The sequence below is a fragment of the Pan paniscus genome, chromosome 1 (assembly GCF_029289425.2).
Source record: "Pan paniscus chromosome 1, NHGRI_mPanPan1-v2.0_pri, whole genome shotgun sequence".
Taxonomy (NCBI): domain Eukaryota; kingdom Metazoa; phylum Chordata; class Mammalia; order Primates; family Hominidae; genus Pan; species Pan paniscus.
In genome coordinates this window covers 104551921-104577820 of record NC_073249.2, presented here as the reverse complement: position 1 = coordinate 104577820, position 25900 = coordinate 104551921, and the positions used below count along the sequence as shown (strand labels likewise).

General features: G+C 39.8%; 1 protein-coding gene across 35 annotated transcripts in view; it reads left to right on the top strand.

The window, feature by feature from the left end:
* LOC100988482 (myomegalin) overlaps positions 1-25900 on the top strand; it is a 227305-nt gene that overhangs the window by 45606 nt on the left and 155799 nt on the right. For all 35 annotated transcript variants that reach the window (XM_055101883.3, XM_055101872.2, XM_055101919.2 and 32 more), the window contains exons 2-3: positions 9142-9197; positions 14339-14490. In XM_055101883.3, the coding sequence (XP_054957858.2) occupies positions 9142-9197; positions 14339-14490 (208 nt within the window). The remainder of the gene's footprint in view (positions 1-9141; positions 9198-14338; positions 14491-25900) is intronic.

Here is a 25900-nt window from a genome sequence, read left to right as displayed (position 1 = left end):
CAGAGAACATTCCCCAAAAGGCCGATGGGAATATCTGTTTGGTGGGTGTCTCCTTATTGTAGAATGGATACAACAGGTTATCAAACTTGACACCATTATACATTCAGATTGTATTTATCATTGTTTAAGAAATATGTGTCTTGTTTCCTCAGTTACAGGAAAAGAAAAAAAAAAGAAATACGCATCAAATTCCTATGATCTAGACTTCTTTAATGCTGGACAGATGATAGTGAATGATCTAAAAACCCTCCCTTCCAGAGACTGACATTCTAGAGGGGTCACTAGGCATGGACATACATCACTGTTATGCCTTGACCTGACATAGCCTTAACTCGAATTCACTTCAGTATGCTATCAGCACAGCCATCTTTTGTAGCTCATCTTTCTTCCAGATTTTCCACCCTTAGGATCCTTAATGCTGAAATTATACTTCTTGACCACAGGTCAAGTCCCCCACTTCCTCATTCTTTCTGAATGTTGTTTACTGCGTCATGTATTCCAGTTCCTCAACTCTCTGTATCTTCCAGGCCATCTGCTGTTTATTCACCTCCATACTGAACCTAGACGTCAGAGTCAGCTCTTTGAATCGTGTTCTCAACACTGCTTTAGAATCTCTAACTGCCTTAACCATCTCCCGGCTTGGTAACCCTTAGTCAATTTTATTTTAAAATCCTAGAGGATTCTATGAGTGTTGTTTTAGTATGTTATAAAACAGCACTGAGAAGAAAGACTCTAGATTCATTCTTGCTAATCCTCAACAGGTCTATAATGCTGCTGAGAAATTCTCCTCCTCCTCCCACCTGCCTCTTTCTCCTGCTCCTCCTTCCCTGACTCTTTCTCTTCCTCTAAAAATATATTCCTCACAACCTTTGATTTCCATAGTGTAAATAAAAGCAAGATGCAGAACTGTTATATTCAATATTATTTCCATTTGCAGAATTCACACAGGCAAATAAACTGAAGAACAACTAAATACATAAAAATCTTTATCAATGTTGCCTTCAGGTGGTAGAATTTTAAAAATTATTTTTATTTTTCTCTGTACACTTTTCTCTTTTCCAAAATTTCTACGAGGCATGTACTTCTTTTAAAATCATCAAAAATAGACATTGTAAAGAAAAGAAACTGAAAGATTATGTGAACATAAAAGTAGGTGGAAAGGGGAAAAATCACCTGTTTCTTAACATTCAGTCTAGGGCTCTAGAAAGATTGAGCCAACTGTAATATACTCCAGTGCCTTGTGGATATTAGTTGTTAATGAAAACTGAGGATTGTAGGGTGCATTGCCAGGACCAAAAGCAAAATGCAAAAGGTAAGTTTCAGAGGTGGGTGGAGAGACCATACACCATCCCTGGGGTAATGTGACTGAATCCAAAGCAGGTTATTTTCATGTCTTCTTTTGAAAGAGTGATACCTATGTCTTGGCTGATGCAGGGGAGGTAGAGGAAAATTTATTAGATATTTGGATATGTGATGACCTCAGAAGGTAAAGTGAGGAAAAATAATTACTTACTTATTAAGGGGTTTCTCTGAACCTTGATGGATAGCATCAAGAAAGTAATGTTAGTTTCCTTATTTTCTTTAGGATGAAGACTTAGTGCTGGACCAAAAACAAAACAAAACAAAGATCCCGAAACTTAAAGAAATTGTTGTGGATGCACGATGATTTTGTAGCTCACTGTAGCTATTGGGGACTTAGCACTCCAGAAAACAGCCTCTCAGAGTGACGGTCACTGTCAGTGAATAGACTTTGAGTGAAGGGTGTAATTGCAGCCTATACTGGAATAAAGTGGATGTTTCTGTATCGGTGCCAAGTCAGCCCACACTTAGTCAGCATGCAGAAGGAGGCTCACCGTGATGCTCTCTCTCCTCGGGAGCTTTGCCAATTAAGCATCCTCACTTGCAGAGGTTATAATGATAGATCTTGAGATGAGAAAAAATGATAATTTCACTGTATTATATAATAGTCTTAACGTTCTGCATCTGGGGCTTTTACCCTATTTGCATTTGAATATGTGTTTTTACAATTCGGGTGCCACATTGTGGGAGGGTATTTGGCAACATTTGGAACATAGAAAATATATCCAGTGTCTCTCCTTGGCAAGAGGAAAAAAAAACATCTGAGAAGTCTCAGAGCTTGTTCACAAATGCCTTTTCCACTTTGATTGTTTCTGTTTCCACCACCTTTCCCGCGTTTCAGTTTATTCCCTTGGGTAGGGACAATGCCAAGTGTTATCACGGGAGGGGTTGGAGAAAGATGTAAATATTCTGAAAAAAGTGGGTTAGAGATAGAGAAGTATAAAATGATGGATGACTCACTTTTCACGATAGGACCTATATAAAAAGTCACACTAGCCACTTCCGTTTTGGGATTTTAATTATTTTGTTACATGGCATCTGTTACACCAGTACTTAAATACTCAAGTGTAAGCTGTGCCCATCAGGGATAAGTTGATAGTCTAAGAAACAAGTTTGTGTCAGGGTTTGAGACAAAAATCCCATCTCATTAGCACAGCAAACCGTCCACCCTTCCTTTCGCCTCAGCTTCTCAGGGGTGAGTTCCCTGGAGTCAAGGCAGGTACAAAGGAGGTTCCCTGTAAATGTGTGGTTAGAAATAGGGCATATTGGGAAGAGTAAAAGTTTGGAGTCAAATAGACAGTTTTCAAGTTCAGGCTCTGACACCAACTAGCTGTGCGATCTTGGGCAAATTACTTTATCCTTCCAGGCCCCTTGTTTCCTCATCTGTAAACAGGGATTGTATGACGTACTTCACAGGATTCTATGATGACTGAATGAACTGATGCCTAGAAAGTATCAGGCATTCAGTAAATTGCAGAGGCAGCATTGGTGGTGAGTGGTGATGGTTGTCCATGATAATAATATGTTCATTTAATACAAGATTAGTATTGAGGAAAATTCCAGTGCAAGAAAACCTGTGGAATTATAAAATTATGCACCAGCAGTCCAGAAATTGTTAACTGTAGATGTCTTTGTTTTTAAGTTGACACTATTTCTAAAATCTTACCATTTATAAATTGTCAGGGCCAGAGCTTCCCATATTAAAAAATAGGCCACAGTTCTTCTCATTCTGACCCTTTTGTGTTTGCCACAGTTGAATATAGCTGTAAATTAAAAATAGGAAAAATGGATCTTGGAACGTTTGAAAAATTTATTTCATTTGAAACAGAAACCAGCAACTCATGTTAAATGAGCTCCAAGAATATGGGAATTGGAACAGAATCTGCATTTGGTTCAATGCCTACTCCTGTGAGGACCCCAAGAAAGAGCAAACTTCAGCAGTCTTGCTGTCATGCCACATGCCCCTCACTGTTTGAGAGGCCACACCGAGCCGAGTCCTTTCCATAGTTCATCTTTTATCAAGGTCATTAAAGGAAGAGCAATGTAAATTCAATAAAAATAGATTATTCAAACTTTTTAAAAATAAGAATTAGCCTTTTGGCAAAAATAGTAAGAAAAAAAGGGGGAGGATGCTCAGTATATTTTCCGCCACTCTAAACCTCCGGACTTTTCATTTCTCTGGGTTCTTTTCTAGTTTGTTTCTATGGGTATTTTCATAGTGCAAATCTTAGCCCCTTTCTTGCTGACATTATTTTAAATCATTTTGGGGGCTTCCAAGCTATAGTGTTTGAGGAGGGAGGTGCAAATGAAGAAACAATTTCACCCTTGGCTTCCCTTCATATTCCCACCTGAGGGTGAGCACTTGGGGAGGAAGGCTTGAGGAGGGGGAAAGGTAAACAGGAAGTTGGAAGATGTCCTAGGAGGCAGTTTAGGGCTCCTCAGGGTGGGGGGAAGATGGAGCGGGGTGGTTGGGAAGGGGAAAACAAAATGAAAGCCCCCTGAACACACCGTTCATTTTCCTATAATTGGGTCTTTGTTATGTTTCCTTGTGTATTTACACCCATCCTTTAAGACCTAGATTCAGTGTTATCTGTTTTCTGTAAATTTCCTAGACCCCTCCGCCAACCACCCTGTCCCAGCCCACTCCCCACCAGGACAAAATTAACTGCTATCTTATTTATGTTCTGAAATCTCTGTTAAATCTAATTTTTCTAATAATTATCTCTCTGAATCATGTGCCTGCTCCCCTCAATAGATTCTGAGTACTTTAACCACAGGGTATATATACTTTTTCACCTTTGTATTTCCAGTACCTGGCATATAAGCAACTTCTCAATAAATGTTTACAAAATGGAATTATAAAAACCCTAAAAATAGCAATGAAGGCCCAGGTTTTCGCTCTAGGTATTGCTATAGCAGATTGTTTTTTCTCCTTCTGAATTTTTGTTCATAATAATAAAAAATATATATATATATATATAAAGAAGCTTGAAAGCTAGAAAATGCCTCTGGGAGATGGCCCTGGTCTTCAGGCTTAGAAATGTTAAGCAAGGGTGGTGGTTAGTGATGAAGTAGGAGGGCCAAACTATGTGGTTCTCAGAACAAACTAAATACATGTGATTGGCCTGAAGAGAGGGCCTGAAAATCACCATTCCTTTGGGAGTTTAGACACTCATATGGGAATAAATAACCTTAGGTTAATTATTTTAGTAGGTGAGACTGGAGAGAAGAAAGTATGGAGCCTAGACAGGCATCAGTACCTTAGAAATAGTTTCAGTGGTGATTTTGGTCCTAGAATACAAATATCTCATACTGTTCAAAGACTCATAGAACCTGCTTTGTAATGATGATTACCATCTTGTCATTGCTTTTGAATGAGATGATTCATTCATATGATCTGTTGTTCCTCTCAGTCCACAAATTAGACAGACTAAAATACAAGAAAATAATACCAGAAATAACAGTTTATGGAGGAAGGTCTATACCTGCCTTATAGAAAATATCTCTCTCTGCAGGCTCCTAAGCAAGAAGAAACCCAAGTGTCTACCCCTCCCCACAATGTTATGAGAAACTAGACTAGTGGGACCAATGAGATGCTTGAATCTTGAAAGGAGCTATATCAGTGGCCAGTTTCAAGTAAAGCAAAATTGAGTGTTTTGGATAACCCTGGCCATAAATGAAACTACCATTCTTAGAAAATTACTGGAAGAAATCATCACAGGACAGTTTGAGAATGTCAGAATATCAGGGGGTGGCAGATGGCCTTCAGAGAAGCAATTATTTCCTGATCATTCTCAACTTAATCACCCTGGAAAGCCATAGAAAAACCAAGTAATATGGGATATTGAATGTTGATGTATTATTTGAGTCTAATATCTTAATAGCTACTTATCAGCAACTCAAGAAAATATGAGTGATATACCATGCAGAAATCAAGCAGGTGAACAGCTTGTGAGTAGGTTGTACTTGGAAAATGCTTGGTACTTCCAAAAGCAAAATAATGTCCTGGTGAGAATATTAATATATGTGGTTTTAGTGGAATTGGTATTGTCATTAGCAGATTGATGACGTAGGGAGAAAGACAAGGTAAGACATTGAGGAAAAATATAGTTCATTTATACAGAAAAAGCAAAATTTTAAGTGAAAGCATCATGGGGGAAAGATTATATATGGAAATGCAGGAGAGCTAAAAGTGGCCTGGCGAACCACATATTAGCTGAGCATGAGTCATTCATGGATTGATATTTTAAAAAACTAGAGACACTTGAATTTGAGAAACTAGGACAAGGATATAAAATTTTTTTCTGAACTTGGGTAATACGAAAGAATGTACCAACATATATTACCACTGTGTGTGTGTGTGTGTGTGTGTGTGTGTGTGTCCATGCTTGGAGTCTGTCTCTACCATACCCCAATTCTCCTTGCACTTTGGTTTATCAAATGTTGTCACAAATTGCAACCCCTTAGACTTATACTCTGTGTTTCTTCACTCTGAGCCCCTTCCCTTGGGGAGCGTCAGATTCCTTTGTAACTTGTGGAGCAGCTGAGTGAGCCCCTTTCTCTGGCAATAAGGGAGGGAACTTGAGCTGTTAATAGAGCTAAAGTGATTTCTTAAAAATCTCCTGAGACACTGCGAGTATGCTTATTAACTCAGTACCCATCTAAAGTGACCTCTCTATCCTTCCAGTTATTGATTCATATCAGGCAGGCAGTGTGCTCAGAGTGGGTGTGGGTGATGCGGGAAGGGTGAGGTGTCTGGTAGGGCTGATATGTATTGCTGTGTTGTAGCTTGCTCTTGACCTATAATGTGCAATCTGCAGAGCAGAGAAGATTGAGTGAGATCATGTCTGGAAGGTACCCTGGATCCTTGGACAGTATTAAAATGGGTTTTATGTTTAAGCATCTATTAGAATAGAATTGCATAATTACTGCAAGGAACCTTAGAAAGTCATGTCCTTCTTTTATAAATATTAGAGAAAACTAATGCCCAGAGAGGTGAAAGTGACATGCAAGCCAATATAGTAGCTTGTTGCCACAAATTAATTAATTGTGTGTGAAGCCAATGGGTTTCTCAAGACTGTGTTTTAATAAAGCAGAAATGAAATTCTGTCTGCACTTGGTCTATACTGGGGTAACAGCATCAGAAACCTGCAAGATGCCAGGCAAGTATCATAATTAAGTGAATGAGGGACGACAAGGACAGGGAGTGGCAGGGACTGTGGCAAACTGGAAAACACATCCCTGTCCTGTGTAAAGGGGGCAAGTTATCCCGCTGTGTGGGAAGGCAGGCCCAGTGTTGGTAGACCCACTCATTTCCCAAGAGCAGTTAGAAGTGGGTCAAACTTGTGTGGGCTAAATAAAACATGTCGGATGGGCTGAATTTGGCCTGAGGGTTGACCTTGCTCCTGACAGCAGATGCAGCCACCTTTGTCTGTGGACTAGGAAGAAATACTCAGTGAATAGCAGCAGCTAAGTATAAATTTTTTCCCCATAAATTTTTTAAAGACATTGTTCTGGTTGATGGTTTTGACATCCTTCTCCTATTTTACCTCCACAGAGGGGAGTACATACGTAGTACATTCCTCTTTGGCATTGTTTACTCTCAGGGAAAGCTTTTAAGGAGGAGAAGGGAAAGAGGCAGGGGGCCTGGAAGAATCACAAGCTGGTGATCTACTTTTGGATACGAAATAATTGTCAGGTGGCATGTGTAGCCCAATGTGCCCTGTCTGGTATTTTCATGTCCATCTGGGACTTAACAAAGTGAAGATTTCTGCCAAGATCCAGCCCTGAGGCAGGGAAGAAAAAACCAACAATTTCCAAGCAAATGCCAGGTCCTCCTCTGCCTCCCTATGAATATCTTCTGGCTTTTAAAAACAGAAGTCCTGTAGGCTGGGCGCAGTGGCTCATGCCTGTAACCTCTGCACTTTGGGAGGCCGAGGCGGGCGGATCAGCTGAGGTCAGGAGTTCGAGACCAGCCTGACCAACAGGGAGAAACCCCGTCTCTACTAAAAATATAAAATTAGCCGGGCATGGTGGCAGGCACCTGTAATCCCAGCTACTGAGGAGGCTGGGGCAGGAGAATCGCTTGAACCTGGGAGGCGGAGGTTGTGGTGAGCCGAGATCGTGCCATGCACTCCAGCCTGGGCAACAAAAGCAAAACTCTGTCTCAAAAAAAAAAAAAAAAAAAGAGAGAAAGAGAGAAGTCCTCTAAATCTCTGTTTACAGAATTCTTGGGAGCCCCCAAGAGTTTAAAGAATAAGCTACCTATTGAAAGCATCTTTCTGTAGGGTTATTGAAATCATCTGTTTCTGACATCCCCATCAGACAGTCAGTTGTCAAGACAGTAGACAGCCCCCCTTTAAAACATTAGTCACTGAGTCCGTCTTTCTTTTTGATTCACAAGACTCTAGTGGCTAAATGCCTCTCCATGTCTTGAAAGGCTTCAAACAGTCTGCGCCCCCTGCCCAGTCTTCCCATTACTTCCCTGACCTCACCTCCTACTGCTCACCATGTGCTCACTGCACCCAGCCACTAACTAGTATGCTCCCTCTTATGGGCCTTTGCATTTTATGTTCTCTGCTTAGAAGACTCTTTCCCTAGAGACCCCCATGCCTATCCTTATGGCTTCATAGAGCAGCCTTGTCTACTGAAAATTGCAATCCCCTCTACCTCCTCCTACCTCCAGCTCTCCCTATCCACATTCCCCACTTTACTTTTTTTTATAGCACTTGTTCCCAACTGCTACTATACAATTTATTTATTTGTCTCCCCTTACTGTAAAAATTCCACGAGTGCAGGGATTTTTGTCTGTTTTGCTCACTGCTACATTTGTGGAGCTTACAACAGTGCCTAAAAGCACTTGTCAAGCATGGGCTTGAGAAGTATTTGTTGAATACATTTTGAGATACTGTCCCCTCTCTGCTAGGGATGGTGGTATTTACTATGCTGAAAAGATACACCTCTTGCTACTGAATCATGGTGTTATTAACATTTCCACTCATAAACTTTGTCTGTTTTTCAAGGTTTCTGTGTCAATTCTACTTTCTAAACATATCTTAAATTTTTAAAATTTCCCCTTTGTTAAACCATCACAACTTCCTATTTGGAATATAGATTCTCACCATCCATTTTTGCCCCTCCACAGTCTCACTGTGTAGAGCCAGAATGCAGCTGGAATGACCTATCTAAAATATAAATCTGATCATTACCATTCTTTCCTTAATTTAAAATCCTTCATTGATTTCCCATAGCTTTTCACATTAGACTCAGTGGCCTTACCCCATACCACAAGGTCCTGCGTGGCCTGGTTGCAACATTGGCTTTCTTTGTTCCTCTAACAGGTCAGAGTCCTTTCTGACTCAGGGCCTTTGCTGTTCTCTCATGATGGAACACTCTTCCACTCCCATTCTCCCATTCTACACCTGGTTGACATCCTCCCATCTACGTTTAAATGTTCCTTTCCCTGAGTTTCTCTGAGTCCCTGTGCTAGTTAAGTTCCCTCTGCATTTTCCTTCACAACATTTACTACAATAGTAGTTAATTCTTGTGAAATTATTTAATGGCTGGCTCTCATGTACTTATTGAGAATAGGAACTCTTCTGTGGTGTTTGCCTTTGTATCCCCAGCACTTGACACGGTCCCTGATACATAATAGAAGCTTAGTAAATACTTGCAGAGAGATAAATAGAAATGACAAATAGGTAGGTGTCTTCTCCTCGATCCCTGGGATGGGAGCCTTGTGGGGTAGTATCTCATTAATTAATGATGTGTTTGCCTCCACAGAGATTATTTTGCAGAGGATGATGGGGAGATGGTACCCAGAACGAGTCACACAGCAGGTAAGGATGCTGTGGGCCTTGCCTTGTTAAATTCTTTGTTTCTTTTGTTTATTCATTTGGTTTTCTTTTGAGACAGGGTCTCACTCTCTCACTATGGATGTAGTGCAGTGGTGTGATCATAGCTCACTGCAACCTCAAACTCCTGGGGTCAAGCTATCCTTTCACCTCAGCCTCCTGAGTAGCTGGGACTACAGACATATGCCTAATTTTTAATATTTTGTTTTAGAGGTGGGAGTCTTGCTATATTGCTCAGGCTGGTTTTGAATGTCTGACCTGAAGCAATACACCCACTCCAGCTTTCCAAAGTGTGTGAGAGAAATTGGCACTTGGCCAATTCTTGGTTTTCTATTGATCTTAATTCTCTTGAATTATGGCCTCTTTAAATTCATCATGGCAATATCTTCAAACTTTTGTGAATTTCCAAATTTGCACATACTACTGTAGCAATTTCACATGAGAATTATAAGCTAGCTATAATTCTAGGTACTGAGAAGCAGCATAGTACAGTAAATCATTACAGATACTTATGTGAATTCTTCATACTTTTAACGATTCTGTAATTGCAAGGCTAAACTCACTTGTACAATGATTAAAATAAATTATGTTACTAAAATGAAATCTTTATCTTAATACACCATTAAAATGGGTATAATAGGCCGGGCATGGTGGCTCACGCCTGTAATCCCAGCACTTTAGGAGGCTGAGGCGGGCGTATCACCTGAGGTCAGGAGTTCAAGACCAGGCTAGCCAACATGGTGAAACCCTATCTCTACCAAAAATACAAAAATTAGCTAGGCATGGTGGCCCACGCCTGTAATCCCAGCTACACAGGAGGCTGAGGCAGGAGAATCTCTTGAACCCGGAAGGCAGAGGTTGCAGTGAGCTGAGATCGTGGCACTGTACTCCAGCCTGGGTGATAGAGCAGACTCAGTCTCAAAAAATAATAATAATAATAAAATAATAAATAAATAAAATGGGTATAATAATAATGTTAATCTCATAGGTGAGATTGAGAAAAGCTTTTAGTACAGAGGCTATCAAGGAATAAGCACTCGGTATCTTATCTATTGTTACTATTAATGTATTCGTAACAACAGCACAATTATTACTGCACTAACATTAGCCAGAGATCTACCTGAATTGCAAAACCAAAGGGAAGATGACATTCTTTTGGGGTCTATTTTCCACAAAACTTGTTCTCAACCTGAGGGTTTTACTTCCTTGCTAAGTTCTTTGCCTTTTTCATAACAGCCCGGAAGCACAGATTGTTTATATGCACAATTTGGAAAAAAGTTTTTAATTTGAATAAGTTAAGAATTTCAGAGTCACTTAAAATTAGTATTTGAAATGTGTGTTAAATCCACAAATTCCAAGGGTTACTGTGCTCAACATTTTAAATGTCAATATTCTACATTTTGAGGCAAAAATTGAAGGACTAGGGCAAAAATGTGAGGGGAATGGATAAAATGCTTACTACATATAATACATGTGGCAAGGTGCTTTTATTATTTTATTTAATCCATATAACAGTTCTATAAAGCAGATATTATTACCCCTGTTTTACAGAGGCAATATATCAGCAAAATTAAGAGATTTGCCTAAATTCCCACAATTAGCAAGTGGTCAGGATTCAAATCCAAGCCTCAAGGCATTGCTCTTTCTATCATATCCACCAATCTAACTGTAATGTATTGTTATTCTGTTTTATCAGATTATCTTCCCCTTAGTAGTATATTTAATTTCACCTAAATGTGGAAGAAATCATTTTTTCTAATTACGTTTATTTATTTATTTATTTTTGAGACAGAGTCTTGCTCTGTCACCCAGGCTGGAGTGCAGTGGTGCCGTCTCGGCTCACTGCAACCTCCGCCTCCCAGGTTCAAGCAATTCTCCTGCCTCAGCCTCCCGAGTAGCTGGGATTACATGCGCTTGCCACCACGCCTGGCTAATTTTTATAGTTTTGGTAGAGATGGGGTTTCGCCATGTTGGCCAGGCTGGTCTTGAACTCCTGACCTCAAGTGATCCACCTGCCTCAACCACCCAAAAAACTGGGATTACAGGTGTGAGCCACCATGCCCAGCCTCTAATTACTTTTAATTAAAAATTTTGCATTTACGTATAAACATTCAGAATATCACCAAAACAGGGGCAATATCATCATAATTATTTTATTATTATTATTTGCTATCACAGAGTAGTATACAACTAACAGAACAATTATATTGGGTAAGCTGCATGAAAAACAATTGAAGAGGGAAAAATAATATTTCCATATATATGTAATTGATTTGTACTATGCACTAATAAAGCCTGCTTTAAATTTCTGTTCTAGTTTAAACCCCGAAACAGTACCAGGCAAGGTTAGTGGCTATTGAAAATATCATTAAGGACAGGGTTATCTAAAGACACACTGGGTACTACATTAATTTTGCAAAAATAAAAAGACAGTATACAGTGTTCAGTTTAAAAACAAGTCATATGATCTTACATTTCAGCTTTTTTTCTTTGAAATCAGTGGTGTAATGGGGAGTTAAATACTTTTAGGCAAAAAACAAACAATACACACACTCACACAAAAACAATTAATAAAACAAAAGCCTCTTTTAAAACCACCCTATTGACTATCATCATTTTTTTCTTCACCCTTTTCATCTTTCTATTCACCAATGTCTTTCCAGTCCTTTTTCTCTTTTCTTCTTTTTTCTTTTTCCAGTTTTTCCAACTTCCCCTTTTCCTGCATCAGACTTTCTTTTATCCCAGAATACAGCAATAGCCTTTATATCTATAATCTTAAAAGCCTTTCTTTCCTCAAGGCTGTATATTATCTGCAGCAGTAATTCTTCATTTCTTTCATTTCTCTCAGTTTTCTTACAACATCGCCAATGAATTAGCCAAGATGTTCTCCTGTGCTCTTTTGGTGAAATTTTCAGAACAAAACAAGAAAAAGGAGATCCCTTTGGTGCATTAGAATCCTGGAACTTCTTTCTTCTCTCTCTCTCTCTCTCTCTCTCTCGTTTCCTTGCAGACAGAATATAGATTTTTGTTTCTTTCTTATAATGGGCCTGTTCACCTTCACCCTGTCTTCAAATTTTTTCTTTCTCTTTAGCAGAAATGAATTTCCATCTTTTTTGAACATAAAAAAAAAAGAATTCTAAGAAGTTGACTGAAGCATCTGGGTGCTTTTTCTTGGGCTCCTTCTGGCAAGTTGGCAGAACGAAGGAAAGAAGGCAGGGAAGGAGGGAGAGAGGAGGGAGGGAAGGAAGGAAGGAAGGGAGGGAGGGAGGAAGGGAGGGAGGGAGGGGGAAGGGAGGGGAGGGGAGGGAAGGAAGGAGGCAGGCAGAGAGGTAGGGGGAAAAGAGAAAAAAAAAGAAAGAGAAAGGAAGAAAGGAAGGAAGGGAGAGAGTGAGAAGGAGAGAAAGAAAAAGAGATAGGAAGAAAAGCATGCAAAGGCATTTTGCCTCTTACTCCCTTGGATCTCCTTTCCCCAAGTGTCTAGTTAACTTTTCCTCAGCCAGGCAGTCACCCAGCACCTGTTTTGCTCTTACTTGCCCTGACACTGTCTGTAGCGCTTAATGCTTTGCCATGATTGTCTTCTTATTTAAAAAATAGTTCCATAATAAAAGTTCATTATTTCCTTCTGTCAGCCAGGAAAGTATGTAGCTTTCTATGTTTTCTACCTGTCTGTAACTCCAACCCTGCCCCAACATGAGGTCCTCTGTGTACTTTGTTTGACAGAGGCTCTGATTTCTCATTCTTTAACAATATTACTTCTCAAAAGCAAGCATAGGGTTAATTACAGCTTAGACTCCACTAGGTTCTCCCAAAGCAATGCTTCCATTGGTTAATGGAGTGATTGAGTCTCTGCCTCTTTACCTGTTTTCCCCATTCTCAGACCTATTGCAATCCCTTTAATTGCTAAAATAACACAGTAGTAGCATACTGCTAAGAAAGACAGATGGAGAAAATATGGGATTGGTTCTGCCACTTTTTAGCAATGTGATCTTGGTCAAGCAAACTTTCTGAATCTTTACTTACTCATCAGTAAAATGGACTTAATAATCACTTATGTCTATTTCACTGATTGCAGCGACTTCATAAATGAAATAATTCATGTGAAACTATTTTGTAACATGTAATGCCCTTTAAATATGCTGGCTGTTATAATTGTTACTGTTACTAAATAGTAACCTGAAAAATTATCGGTAGAGATAGTTTGCTAGCAGCTTGGTTCTTTCCTTTAGACTGTTGTGGTTACCTTTTGTTATGTGACAAACCATCCCAAAACTTAGTGACTTAAAACAGGGGTCAGCAGCAAACTATGGCCCATGGGCCAACAGTCAGTTTTTATAAGTAAAGATTTATAGCCACACAGTGACACTCATTCATTTACAGATGGTCTGTGTCTGCTCTGTGTTACAGGGTAGAGTTGAGTACCTGTGCCAGAGATGATATGACCCACAAGCCTAAAACACTGTCTGGTCCTTTAAGAAAATGTCTGCCCACACCTGGCTTAAAACAACAATGATTTATTATTTCTCACAGTTCTGTTTTGGCAAACTGGGCATTATCGCTGCTGGTCTCACTTGGGATCACTCAACTGGCTGCAACTTTCTGATGGCTTGACTGAGACTGAAGGTCTCAGACAGCCTTGCTCACTTGTCTGGCAGGTGGTGACTGTCAGCTGGGGCATCTTCACTTCCCTGAACAGCCTTTCCTTCTCCAGTGGGGTAGACCGACTTCTTCACAGCATGGTTGTCTTGGGATGCTAATAAGGCAAGAGCAGAAATGCAAGGCCTCTCAAAGCTAGTCTCTGGAACTCATACAGTAGCATTTATATCATATTCTGCCAGTCAAGGCAAGCCACTTTGCCAACCCAGATTCAAGAGTTGGGGAAATAGGCTCTACTTCTTAATGGCAGGAGTATCACATTGCAAAGGCCTATGGACCCAAACTAGTTTGATTCACTGGGGATGGCTATTAATATGATCTACCACAGACTACTTTATGTAAACTGTTTCTATTTGGCCTAGATTGAGTTTGTATTTTGCAGAAACTGAATTCTGCTGGAATGTGCCAGTTAGAATGATCCTAGTGCTGTTATTATATAAACCTTTTTTGTTGTTGTTCTGTTTCATTGACAGCTTTTCTTAGTGACACTAAAGATCGAGGCCCTCCAGTGCAGTCACAGATCTGGAGAAGTGGTGAAAAGGTCCCGTTTGTGCAGACATATTCCTTGAGAGCATTTGAGAAACCCCCTCAGGTACAGACCCAGGCTCTTCGAGACTTTGAGAAGGTAAGTCATGTGAGTGGATAATTGTTATCCCAATTAGAAGCAGTACTATGGAATAGTGATGCCTGATAAAAATATGACCCATGGATTGGTCCGGATTATGGATGGTATTATCATTATGGTGTCTCTTTCAAGAGCATGTCCCAATAAACATATGCTCTGTCAGCTGTGTGCTGGGGGGTGCGGTTTATGGACACTTGCCTGTACAGCAGTCCCTCCTTTGGATGCCTCAAACTGCATAGTACTGAACCCTATATTTACTATGTCTTTTTCTATACATACATACTTAGGATAAAGTTTAATTTATAAATTAAATGTTAATGAGGCTAACAGTAGTTAATAATAACATAGAACAATTATAACAATATACCAGCATTACTACTCTTGCACTTTTACATTGTTAAGTAAAATAGGAGTTACTTGAACACAAGCGCTGTGATACTGCAACAATCTGATAACCCAGACAGTACTGAGTGACTAACTGGTGGGCGATATATACAGCCTGGATGTGCTGGACAAAGGGATGATTCAAGGGTGAGATAGAGTGGATGGCACGAGATTTCATCATGCTGCTCAGAACAATGGGCAATTTAAAATTTATGAGTTGTTCATTTCTAGAATTTTCTATTTAACATTTTCACACTGTGGTTGACTGTGGGTAACTGACACCATGGAAAGCAAAACTGTGGATAAGGGGGGACTAACTGTACCAGTAAATGCTGCCTCATCACCTACACCCTTGGTTTACTTCTCAGATAAACTCAGGAAGTTTAAATGGCATTCTGAGAATCTGTAGCTGCAACATAGTGAGCCCAGGAGTCCCAGTCCAGCAGCTAGTATTAAATTCTCTGTTGCTAGCTTGGACCTCTCTCGATATCTAGGAATTGTCTGCAGTGTGCAGTGGCACAGTAACAACCATTTGTTTCTCAACAAGAATCTGATAATGTTGCTTGAACCTCCTGAACCAGTGCTGCATGCTCTGCTTCTTCATATGTTTGTCCTTAGATTTGACCAAAAACAATAACTGATAATGTAATACAGATTCCCCAGCTCCCTGTGAGCTGGGTTGAGCCCAGGAAGTCTGTACAAGAGAGCATGTCTACTGGGATTTAAATAGCCCAGAAGCAGGCAGCCGGAATTTCTTATACTCTTGTGCTCTAAAAAAAAAAAAAAAAAAAAAAGGAAGAAAGAAATAGCTCTTTGGTGCCCCCTCAGGGATACCCAGCAAGCAGGTCCCACATAAATAATGTGTAAATAGTCTGTGAGATACTGGGGTTTCTCTCATTCTGGAATTGGAATTGATAACTTTTGACAGAAAAAAAAAAAGTAAAATTCTAATCTCAAAAAATTTTGTGTTGACATGGGTTTATCCCATCTTCCCTCAATTTGTAAGTAGAAATATTTCACCAATACTTTCTGTACATCCTACCAGATATTTCTGTGGGCAAAGAATATGCACCATATAACATGTGCCTAAGAATTAACAGCCTATTCTTCAAATTTTATGCTTAGCATTCTCATGTATACTGTGTGTATTTTTTTTTAAGACATGCAGAGTTTGCATGATAACCAAGAGGCTTTTGAAGACTAAACCTCTGAACAGCTGTGTGGTGCTGGTGGGGGAAGCAAGGATGCTAACACCCCAACCCCCTCCTTTTTTTGTTTTTTTTTTTTCACCTTTTGGATCTGCTGTGATGCAGAAAGGGCGAGCAGAGCTGCAGAGCTCCTCAAAACTGTGTGGGGTGCTCTCCAAAGGCCAGCCAGCCTGCATGTTCCTTTTCATTGAGAGATGACTGGAAATATAGAAATGAGGGGTGTCACCTCCATTGAAAGAATGGGTGGCAGATATAAGGCCCAAAGTCCTTTTCTCTTAAGAGTTTAGATCTAATATGACAGATTAGTCCTTATTTCTCGATGCTGGGAAACACTGACAGAAACCAAGCTAAGACGCAGGGAAAAGGCCAATAAGAGATAGTTTAAATCTCTCTCTGCTATGTGTCAAATAAAAAGTAAATAAAGAGGCTACAACCCACTTCAGGCTTGATCAGAAAGTCATTGCCGGTAAATCATGCAGTGTTGTGTCACACGTTTGTTCATTTTCATATCCATTCATCCATCCTGTGGACTCTGAATGACAGCACCTAAAATACAAAACGCCTCCATGAAAGGGTTTAAAAATTAGAGAAAACATTGGTTAGAAAAAATATAGGAGAGATAGGAACACATTCCTATGCCCTACCCTAAAAATGGTAAAATACTAAATAACATGGTATTTTCTGTAAAGTTTAAAATATGCATTCGGTAGCCTTGGGATATAGGATAGGTAGCAGTACTCAGAGAGAGGAAGGGACATGCTAAATGTTTTTTGCCAAAGTAGGGTCGACTCCTCCAGGGCTTAAAGACAAAGGGATACAGGCCTGGAAGAAGCAGCCAGGAATCCCTTCTTATTTCATTTATCCATGCAACAAACACATGATCACATTAAATGAGATACTTTAGTTCCTGCCCTTAGATAGTTATAGTCTATTTGGAAGTACAGACATTGCATTAAATACAATATAGCATGGCAAGTGCTTTCATAGAGATAAGGACAGTACACTCTGAGATCTTGAGAGAAAATGTCTACTTTTATTAAAGGAGCAGGGAAAGGCCTCTTACCAGAGGGCATTTCTCCTGGGGGCTTCACGTTGAGCAAGGTCTCCAAAGCTGAGTTAGATTTTACTAGTCAGAGAAGTAGAGTATAATATTCCAGACAGAGGGGAGATTTGGGGGAAGGAAGAGAGATATGTTCAAATAAGAGACTGGACTATAGAGAGGTAAAAAAAGAGAGTTAGAACAGGAGAGAAGTAATATTAAAAGTACTCAATCTGTCAAAAGTAATTATAATTGTTCAGTAATGCAGTTACCTCTAAAATGTTTGCTGATGTAGGAAATTCTAGAGAAAAAAGGCCCTTTGATTACAGGGAAAGAGATAACAGACTAAAAATGCAAATACTGGCACATTATGGAACCAAAACATAATTAGTCAATTAACAAGCGAAAATGACAATTATCATTTATGTTGGTGTAGAAAAAAGGGACAAAGAAAGCAACATTTCCAACATACAACAGTGTTTCTTTTCTTTCATTCTCCACCCACAACCAACAGCATGGTTGTATGTGTATACAAACTCCAATTGTATGTTTGTCAGGTTGAGGTCAATAGGTATTACACTCCATGATGAAAGGAGGGCATTGCTTAGCATATATGCTTCATTTGTATTTTTGAATGAGTGAGTGATTTAATTAATTTCCCAACCTTACCAACTTCGTTATGTAGGCGCTTTTCCCCACTCAGAGAATCCACTGATGAAGGGATTCTCTGTGGGTTCAGTGTATTGAGCAGTGGGTTTAGTGTATTGAGCAGTGGGTTAAGTGTATCTCATAAGTTGTTTTATTTTGTCTTTATAAGACACGGAACAAGCATCACTCTCCCCATTTTTTAAGTGAGGGAACCAGGACTCACAGAAATTGTGACTTTTTCAGGGCCATAAGTTTATGTACCATGATCATAAATATGAACACATTATTGGATCAGAAATAAATTTTACCTACAAATGGTCACAATGATGTGTTGAGAAAAATCCCTTGCCCTATGCTTTCTCACTGATCACAGCACCCAGCTGCAGCATCTCTGGAATGAGCAAGACTTCAGCGGCACATACATAATACTGGCTAGCATTTGATGATCACTTTCTATGTGGCAAATATTGCTCTAAGTATGTGACAGCATGATCTCATTTACAACAACCTTGTGAAAAGGCATGTTCACCAGTTAGAATGGCGATCATTAAAAATCAGGAAACAACAGGTGCTGGAGAGGATGTGGAGACATAGGAACGCTTTTACACTGCTGGTGGGAGTGTAAATTAGTTCAACCATTGTAAAAGACAGTGTGACAATTCTTCAAGGATCTAGAACTAGAAATACCATTTGACCCAGCAATCCCATTACTGGGTATATACCCAAAGGATTATAAATCATTCTACTATAAAGACACATGCACACGTATGTTTATTGCAGCACTATTAACAATGGCAAAGACTTGGAACCAACCCAAATGCCCATTAATGTTAGAATGGATAAAGAAAATGTGGCACATATACACCATGGAATACTATGCAGCCACAAAGAAAGAATGAGTTCATGTCCTTTGCAGGGACGCGGATGAAGCTGGAAACCATCATTCTCAGCAAACTAACGCAGGAACAGAAAACCAAACACCCTATGTTCTCACACATAAATGGGAGTTGACTAATTAGAACACATGGACACAGGGAGGGGATCATCACACACAGGGGCCTGTCAGGGGCTGTGGGGCAAGGCGAGGGATAATATTAGGAGAAATACCTAATATAGATGACGGGTTGATGGGTGCGGCAAACCAACATGGCACATGTATAATGTGCAACAAACCTGCACGTTCTGCACATGTATCCCAGAACTTCAAATATAATAAAAAAAAAGAAAAGCCATGATTATTATTCCAGTTTACACATGATGAACTAATGGCAAAAAGAATAACAAAGGAACTTGCCCAATAACTCATGATTGAGCCTGAAAACACCTGATGTCTTTGTGACCTAAAGATAGTGGGCATTTCCTATGTTGGGGAACTCAGCTGGTGAAAGTTTGGTGCTAATGAAGGTGTTGGCTTATTTGGAAATGGAATCACTAGTTCCTCCTATTTAGATTGATGCAGATTGAAATTCTACCAGACTCCTGCCTCTCTAGGTAAACTGTAAATCCACTTTTGTCTTCCAATATTCTCTATTACATGATTTTTACTCTATTAATTCTGAACTGCTTGCAATTCAAAGCTGTTTCATACTTTCATTTATTTGTACCTGCTGTTCCCTCTGCCTTGAAAACCTTTTCTCTCCTATTGTTTATTTGGTTAAAGTTTACTCATCCTTCAAGATTCAGCTCAGGTGCCTTTTTAAATTTATTTATTTTTTAATTTTAGGATGCCTTCTCTTACTCTCTAATCCCAGAATATATACCAAGACTCTAAGCTCCTTGAGGGCAGAAAACACCTCTTGCCCATTCTTTTCTAGTCTCTAGAATATAGCATAATGTAGTACATAGTAAGTGCTCAGTAAATATTCATCAACTAAACTAGCTGAAAAGTATTAAAAATTAGATATCCTATTGGATTTGTATCTCTTCTGCCTCTACCTGGTATTCACAGTAAGTTGAATAGTTTTAAGGAGGGTATTGGTGTGTTAATTGATTGGGTAGGATGGGAAACTAGGAAGTCAAGAAATGTACATTTCTTTTCCCTTTTTTTTTTATTGTTCATTTTTTTTGAGAAGGAGTCTCGCTGTGTCACCCAGGCTGGAGTGCAGTGGTGCAATCTCAGCTCACTGCAGCCTCTGCCTCCTGGATTCAAGCAGTTCTCCTGCCTGAGTAGCTGGGACTACAGGCTCCCGCCACCACACTCGGCTAATGTTTTGTATTTTTAGTAGAGATGGCGTTCCGCTATGTTGGGGTCTCCAAATCCTGGCCTCAAGTGGTCCGCCCTCCTTGGCCTCCCAAAGTGCTGGAATTTCAGGCGTGAACTACGCGCCTGGCCTCTTTTCCACTTTAAATGGAATGATAAAACTAAAAATGAAAAGGACGGGAGAGAAAGAGTCTTTTTGAAATAATATTTGACAGGATTTATTAGGAAGATCACAATAGTAGCTAATAACAATAAATACTATTTGAGTGCTCATTATGCACCAGGCACTTTTCTAGATATTTGACATATTTAATTTAGTGTATTTTCAGTTCATTTTCCTAACTTATGAGATAGATATTATTTTTACAACCATTATACTAGTGAAGAGATCAAGGTTCAAATAACTTGCCCAAAGTTATATAAGAATAAAGTAACGGAACCACTGTAACTCCAATGATTCCAAAGCTCTTGGGGAAATGAAAGGACTCTCAGAGAAGGAGAGCACTACATTGGTGGAATGCCTGCAGTTGGGTTTTTTACATAGAATCAACATGGCAGACGGTACAGAAAAGCCACAGAAGGGTGGGAGTCTTTGGCTATAAAATCAAGAGGGGGCCTCCACTGCCCTGTCCTGTTTACACATTTTTCTAATAATGTTGTCTTTAACAAGAAAATATCATCAAAACCAGCTGTAGTGTATGCCTAACTGTACTCTGCAGCTTTCCTTGGCAGTCTGAATCTAACTGCAGTGAGTCAGCCTGTTCAGGTCCCACCCATCCTGGCGAACTTTTCCACTTGAATCTTGAAGTCTTTGGGGAGAAAAAAGAAAAAAAAAAGTGCTGAAAGCAGAAGGCTTTTTCATTTTGGAGAGTTTCTGGAGCTCTGAGTTATCACAGTCTGGGTAACCTGTGCTAATTTAGGTTAATTGGGGTCCTGTCACTGCCCTCTTTATGTTCCACAATTTTGGTGCTTCTCGAGTGTTTCTCTCTAATTACAGCCTTGGAAAATGAATACTACTAGTGAAGTGCATTTTTATTTTAAAAAAATGCATTCATTCTTCCAAACCACAGTGTCCCAAACATACTGGTTTTGTTTTCACTGGTATCTTAAGACATTCAAAAAGTTACTAGGAGGCAGGGGGTAAATATTAAACTTTCAGCAATCACAAGTGCAGTTTGTTTTCCCTTTTCAATCTCATGTTTAAAAAGGGAAACAGAAGGCTTCCACACACAGGCATTCCACAGACTTTCCATGCAAAGTTTTCATTCCTAAGCAACATTACCAAAGATATGAATCAAATCAATTACTTTTTTTCTTATAGAACTACAGAGTAAAAGGAATGCTTCTGAGTGCTGTAGAATATACAAAGATGGACATGAGATTCCATTCTCAAAGAATGTGCAATCTGATTGGGGCATAAAAAAATTTAAATTATACAAGATTTAATTTAAATAACATCTAAGGCAATATTGAAAGAGATATTTCAAGATGGGAGTACTTGCCAAACTAACGTATGTTTTTAAAACTTAAATATGGCGAGGTGTGGTGATCATGCCTGTAATTGCAGCACTTTGGGAGGCTGAGGTGAGCGAATCACCTGAGGTCAGGAGTTCGAGACTAGCCTGGCTAACATGGTGAAACCCCATCTCCATTAAAAATACAAAAACTAGCTAGGCATGGTGGCACACGCCTGTAATCCCAGTTACTCAGGAGGCTGAGGGAGGAGAAGCGCTTGAACCCAGAGGGCAGAGGTTGCAGTAAGCCGAGATCAAGCCACTGCACTCCAGCCTGGGCGACAAAGAGAGACTCTGTCTCAAATAACTAAATAAATCTTAAATACTGGGATAGAACATTTTTTCTAATTTGTGCACGCGCGTGTGCGTGTGTAAACTTTTCAAAGTTGTAAATATTAGCTTACATTTGGTTATGCAATTAATAAAGAAACTTTATCAAAAAGAATGAAATTACAAAAGTTGGACAACCCTGAACATTCTGAAAGGTATGATTACCAACACAGAAAAGAGAGCAACCACTTTCACAGAGAATGTAGCACTTGAATTAGAATAATTCTTTTTGTAATTTTAAATTATCTCCTTTCTGTCTCCTCATTAAAACTTGTTTTCTTCTCTTCTCCCATTGTTCGAAGAGAAGCCCTATCTTTCTGTGGACTTTGCAAAGTTTCCATTCTAATGATAGTTTCCATTCCAATACTAAATTTAAAAAATAGCAACAAAGATCATGATACCAATTAATATTTGTAAGTGCTTACAGTGTGCCAAGTTCTGAGAATGCACTTGACCTTATTATCTTATTCAGTTCTCCTAATAGTCTTTTGAGGTTGGTACAACCATTGTCTTTGTTTGTAGAGAGACACTGAAGCTAGGAAAACACTAGTAATTGATGGCAAGTGCTGGAGCTGGGATTTGGACGTAAGTGTACTGGTTCTAGTGCCTAAACTCTTAGCCACAATTTTATTATGCTTATTGATAGCTGACCCCCTTATTCATTTGTTTGTTAATCCACTCATCCATTTATGAGTGCATCGTGTGTGCCAGGCCATGTTCTAGCTGTTAGTTGCACAATGATCAAGAATGAATGTATGAAAATATGTATTTTCGGCCGGGCGTGGCTGCTCACGCCTGTAATTCCAGCACTTTAGGAGGCTGAGGCAGGCGGATCACCTGAGGTCAGGAGTCCGAGACCAGCCTGGCCAACATGGTAAAACCCTGTCTCTCCTAAAAATACGAAAATTAGCCAGGTGTGGTGGTGCACACCTGTAATCCCAGCTACTCAGGAGGCTGAGGCAGGAGAATCGCTTGAACCCAGGAGGCAGAGGTTGCAGTGAGCCGAGATTGCCACTGTACTCCAGCCTGGGTGACAGAGCTAGACTCCGTCTAAAAAAAACAAAAAAAAGAAAATGTATGTTCAAGGATGAGTGTTTATATTTCAGTATTCTCTATACCAATACAATATTAGTACTCAAGGTGAGGATTATTTCAAGTGTGGAATATATATACAATAGAACATTATAGAGCAATGTACTGACTTGGGAGGATGTCCATTATAACAAATTTAAGATTAAACAAAACAATGGCAACAACAATTTGACTGAATATTACAAAAAATAAGATCTCATTTTTGAGGGAGAAAAGATGGAAATGTCTGGAAGGATACATACCAAAACATTGATATTGATTATGTCTGGATGATGGAATTAGCCTATTGCCTTCTTTATAACTGAGTATTATATTTATTTTAATTATCTATTCATTGAAAAAATATTCCAGTGCTTTTACTATGTGCAGCATACCTTAAGCATTGCAGATACAATATTGAATAGGCAAACATGGTTCCTGCCTTCATAGAGTCTACAGATTAGCAAATTCCAACAGAATGTAATTATTATTGTAATAGAAGTAAAGAGTGCTATGGAATATATAACTGGGCACTTACTCAATCTGAAGAGATTGGGGGATTCAGGGAAAGTTTCCTAGAGGAAACTGCATCTAACCAGGGTCCTGAAGAAGGAATAAGAAGTAGCCACTAATAAGGGGGTGGGAGTGTGAGAATGAAGAATGTTCCATGCATAGGAAATAGCTTGAATCAAGATCCCGATGAGAGAAAGAACCATAGTCAGTATTCCTAGAGAATGGGATGTAAGGAATGCAGAGAACTGAAACCAGAGAAAAGAGAGAGGAGTCATCATACAGAGTCTTGCAAGTTATGTAAAGGCTTTTAAATTTTATCTGAGCTCAAGGGAACTGCTGAAAGCTTTTAGACAGAGAGGTGACATGATCAGATTTTCCTCTTAGAAAGATCCTTTTGGCTTCCTTATGGCCTCTGCATAGGAGGAGTAGTCTAGAGGCAGAGAAAACAGTTGCAGTATTCCAGGCAAAGGTTGGTGGAGATGCCAGTATAAAAATTAGAGAAATGGACAGGTGAAAGAAATTTCAGAGGCAGAATTGATAGAGCTAAGCCATTGACTGGATGTAGAACCAGTGAGGCTGAAGAAACCCAAAGATGACTGATCACCAATTCATCTCTTCACTCACATCCTACCCACTGTCACCTTGTCATAAACTTCCAGACTACCTTCACCTCTCTCTTCAATAACGTGAGTTATTTGTTCAAGGTCTGCCTTTTCTGTTAGAACATGAGCTCACTATAGCAGGGACAGTGGTTGTCTTTTCACTTCTAGATACAGTGATTAGCATAATGCCTGGTACATAGTAGGCATGCCCTTTTCTTTTCTTCTTTTTTGTTTGTTTTGAATGAATAAATGATGTCAAGTTTTCTTGCTTGGTCAACTACTAGGTTATGCCCTCCACTGAGAAAGAGAACAACTGGAACAGGCACATGTAGTACTTTTATGACCATTGAAGCAACAGCAACACAAACAAAAAACAGTAAAGCGATTTTTGTTTTTGGAAGAAAAGTAAAGAAGATTCTTCCTGTTGTTAAGGAACTCCAGATCTACTGGGGAGAGAGTCAAACAGATAATCCCAATATACTGTGAAATGGGCCACAATAAGAGTAGGTCCGCAGTGCTGTGGAAGCATTCAGGAGAAGCCCTTGCCCGGGCATTAGGGCCAGATAGGTTTCTTTTAGTAGGTAATATCTGACTTAGATCCTTATGGGTGAGTTGGGATTAGTTAAGTGAGAGATGGGTGGGAATTAAAGAGAAGTGACATTCTAGGCTAATGCTGCTACCCATGCAAAGTCCTGGAGGCAGCATGAGCCTGGTGAATTCAGAAATAGGAGGCTTTCTGTCATGGATGGAGCAAGGGAGGGTCAATCGGGGTTCATGTTGGCTCTATCTTTTCCCTTATCCCCCTACTTCTGGTCAAGGCATTATTGTTGCAGCCATGGGCATTCATGGTATCACTGTGGACTCTTGGTTTTTGTTTTTTTTTTTTTTTTGAGACATGGTCTTGCTCTGTCATCCAGACTTGAGTGCAGTGGCACAATCTTGGCTCACTGCAGCCTCGACCTCCCAGATTCAAGTGATCCCCCACCTCAGCTTCCTGAGTAGCTGGGACTACAAGAACATACCATCACGCCTGGATAATTTTGACTTTTTAAAACTTTATTTTATTTATTTATTTGAGATGGAGTTTCACTCTTGTTGCGCAGGCTGGAGTGCAATGGCATGATCTCCATTCACTGCAACCTCTGCCTTTCGGGTTCAAGCGATTCTCCTGCCTCAGCCTCCTGAGTAGCTGGGATAACAGGCATGTGCCACCACACTGGCAAACTTTGTATTTTTTGTAGAGACGGAGTTTCTCCATGTTGGTCAGGCTGGTCTCGAACTCCTGACCTCAGGTGATCCACCCACCTTGGCCTCCCTAAGTGCCACTGTGCCTGGCCTGTTTTTTTATTTTTTGTAGAGATGGGGTCTCACTGTGTTGCCCAGGCTGGTTTCAAGCTCCTGGCCTCAAGCAATCCTCCTTCCTTGGCCTCTCAAAGTGTTGGGATTGGCCTCTCAAAGTGTTTGAGCCATCACACCTGGCAACTCTTAGCTCTTGTGGCCAGAGCAGGTCGTAGTCATGCCTTCAAAATTGCCTTCACTCCTAGAAAAAAATGGAGAAAGGATTATTTAAAATCTAGAGAAAAAGGTGAGCCCATAAGTCACTCTCTGAATTCCAGAAGCTCAGCAAATAATCTGAGTTGAACCAATTGTGAACAAATACCAAGTCCTGCTGATGTTGATTGGACCAAAGTGATGGAGAATCTAGTTTGGAGTCTGGTAATCCTTGGGAGGCCCCAGCATCACTGCAGCTCAACTGTCATTCCTGCCTTGCAGCTCATTTAACTGCCTCTGGCAGCACTATTTCTGGCTGGGCCATCTATTTTTGGTGGCCAGGGAAGTTGTTATTTGTTTCATTTTGTTTTGATATGGTTTACAGTGCTCTAGTGTGATGATGAAGATAA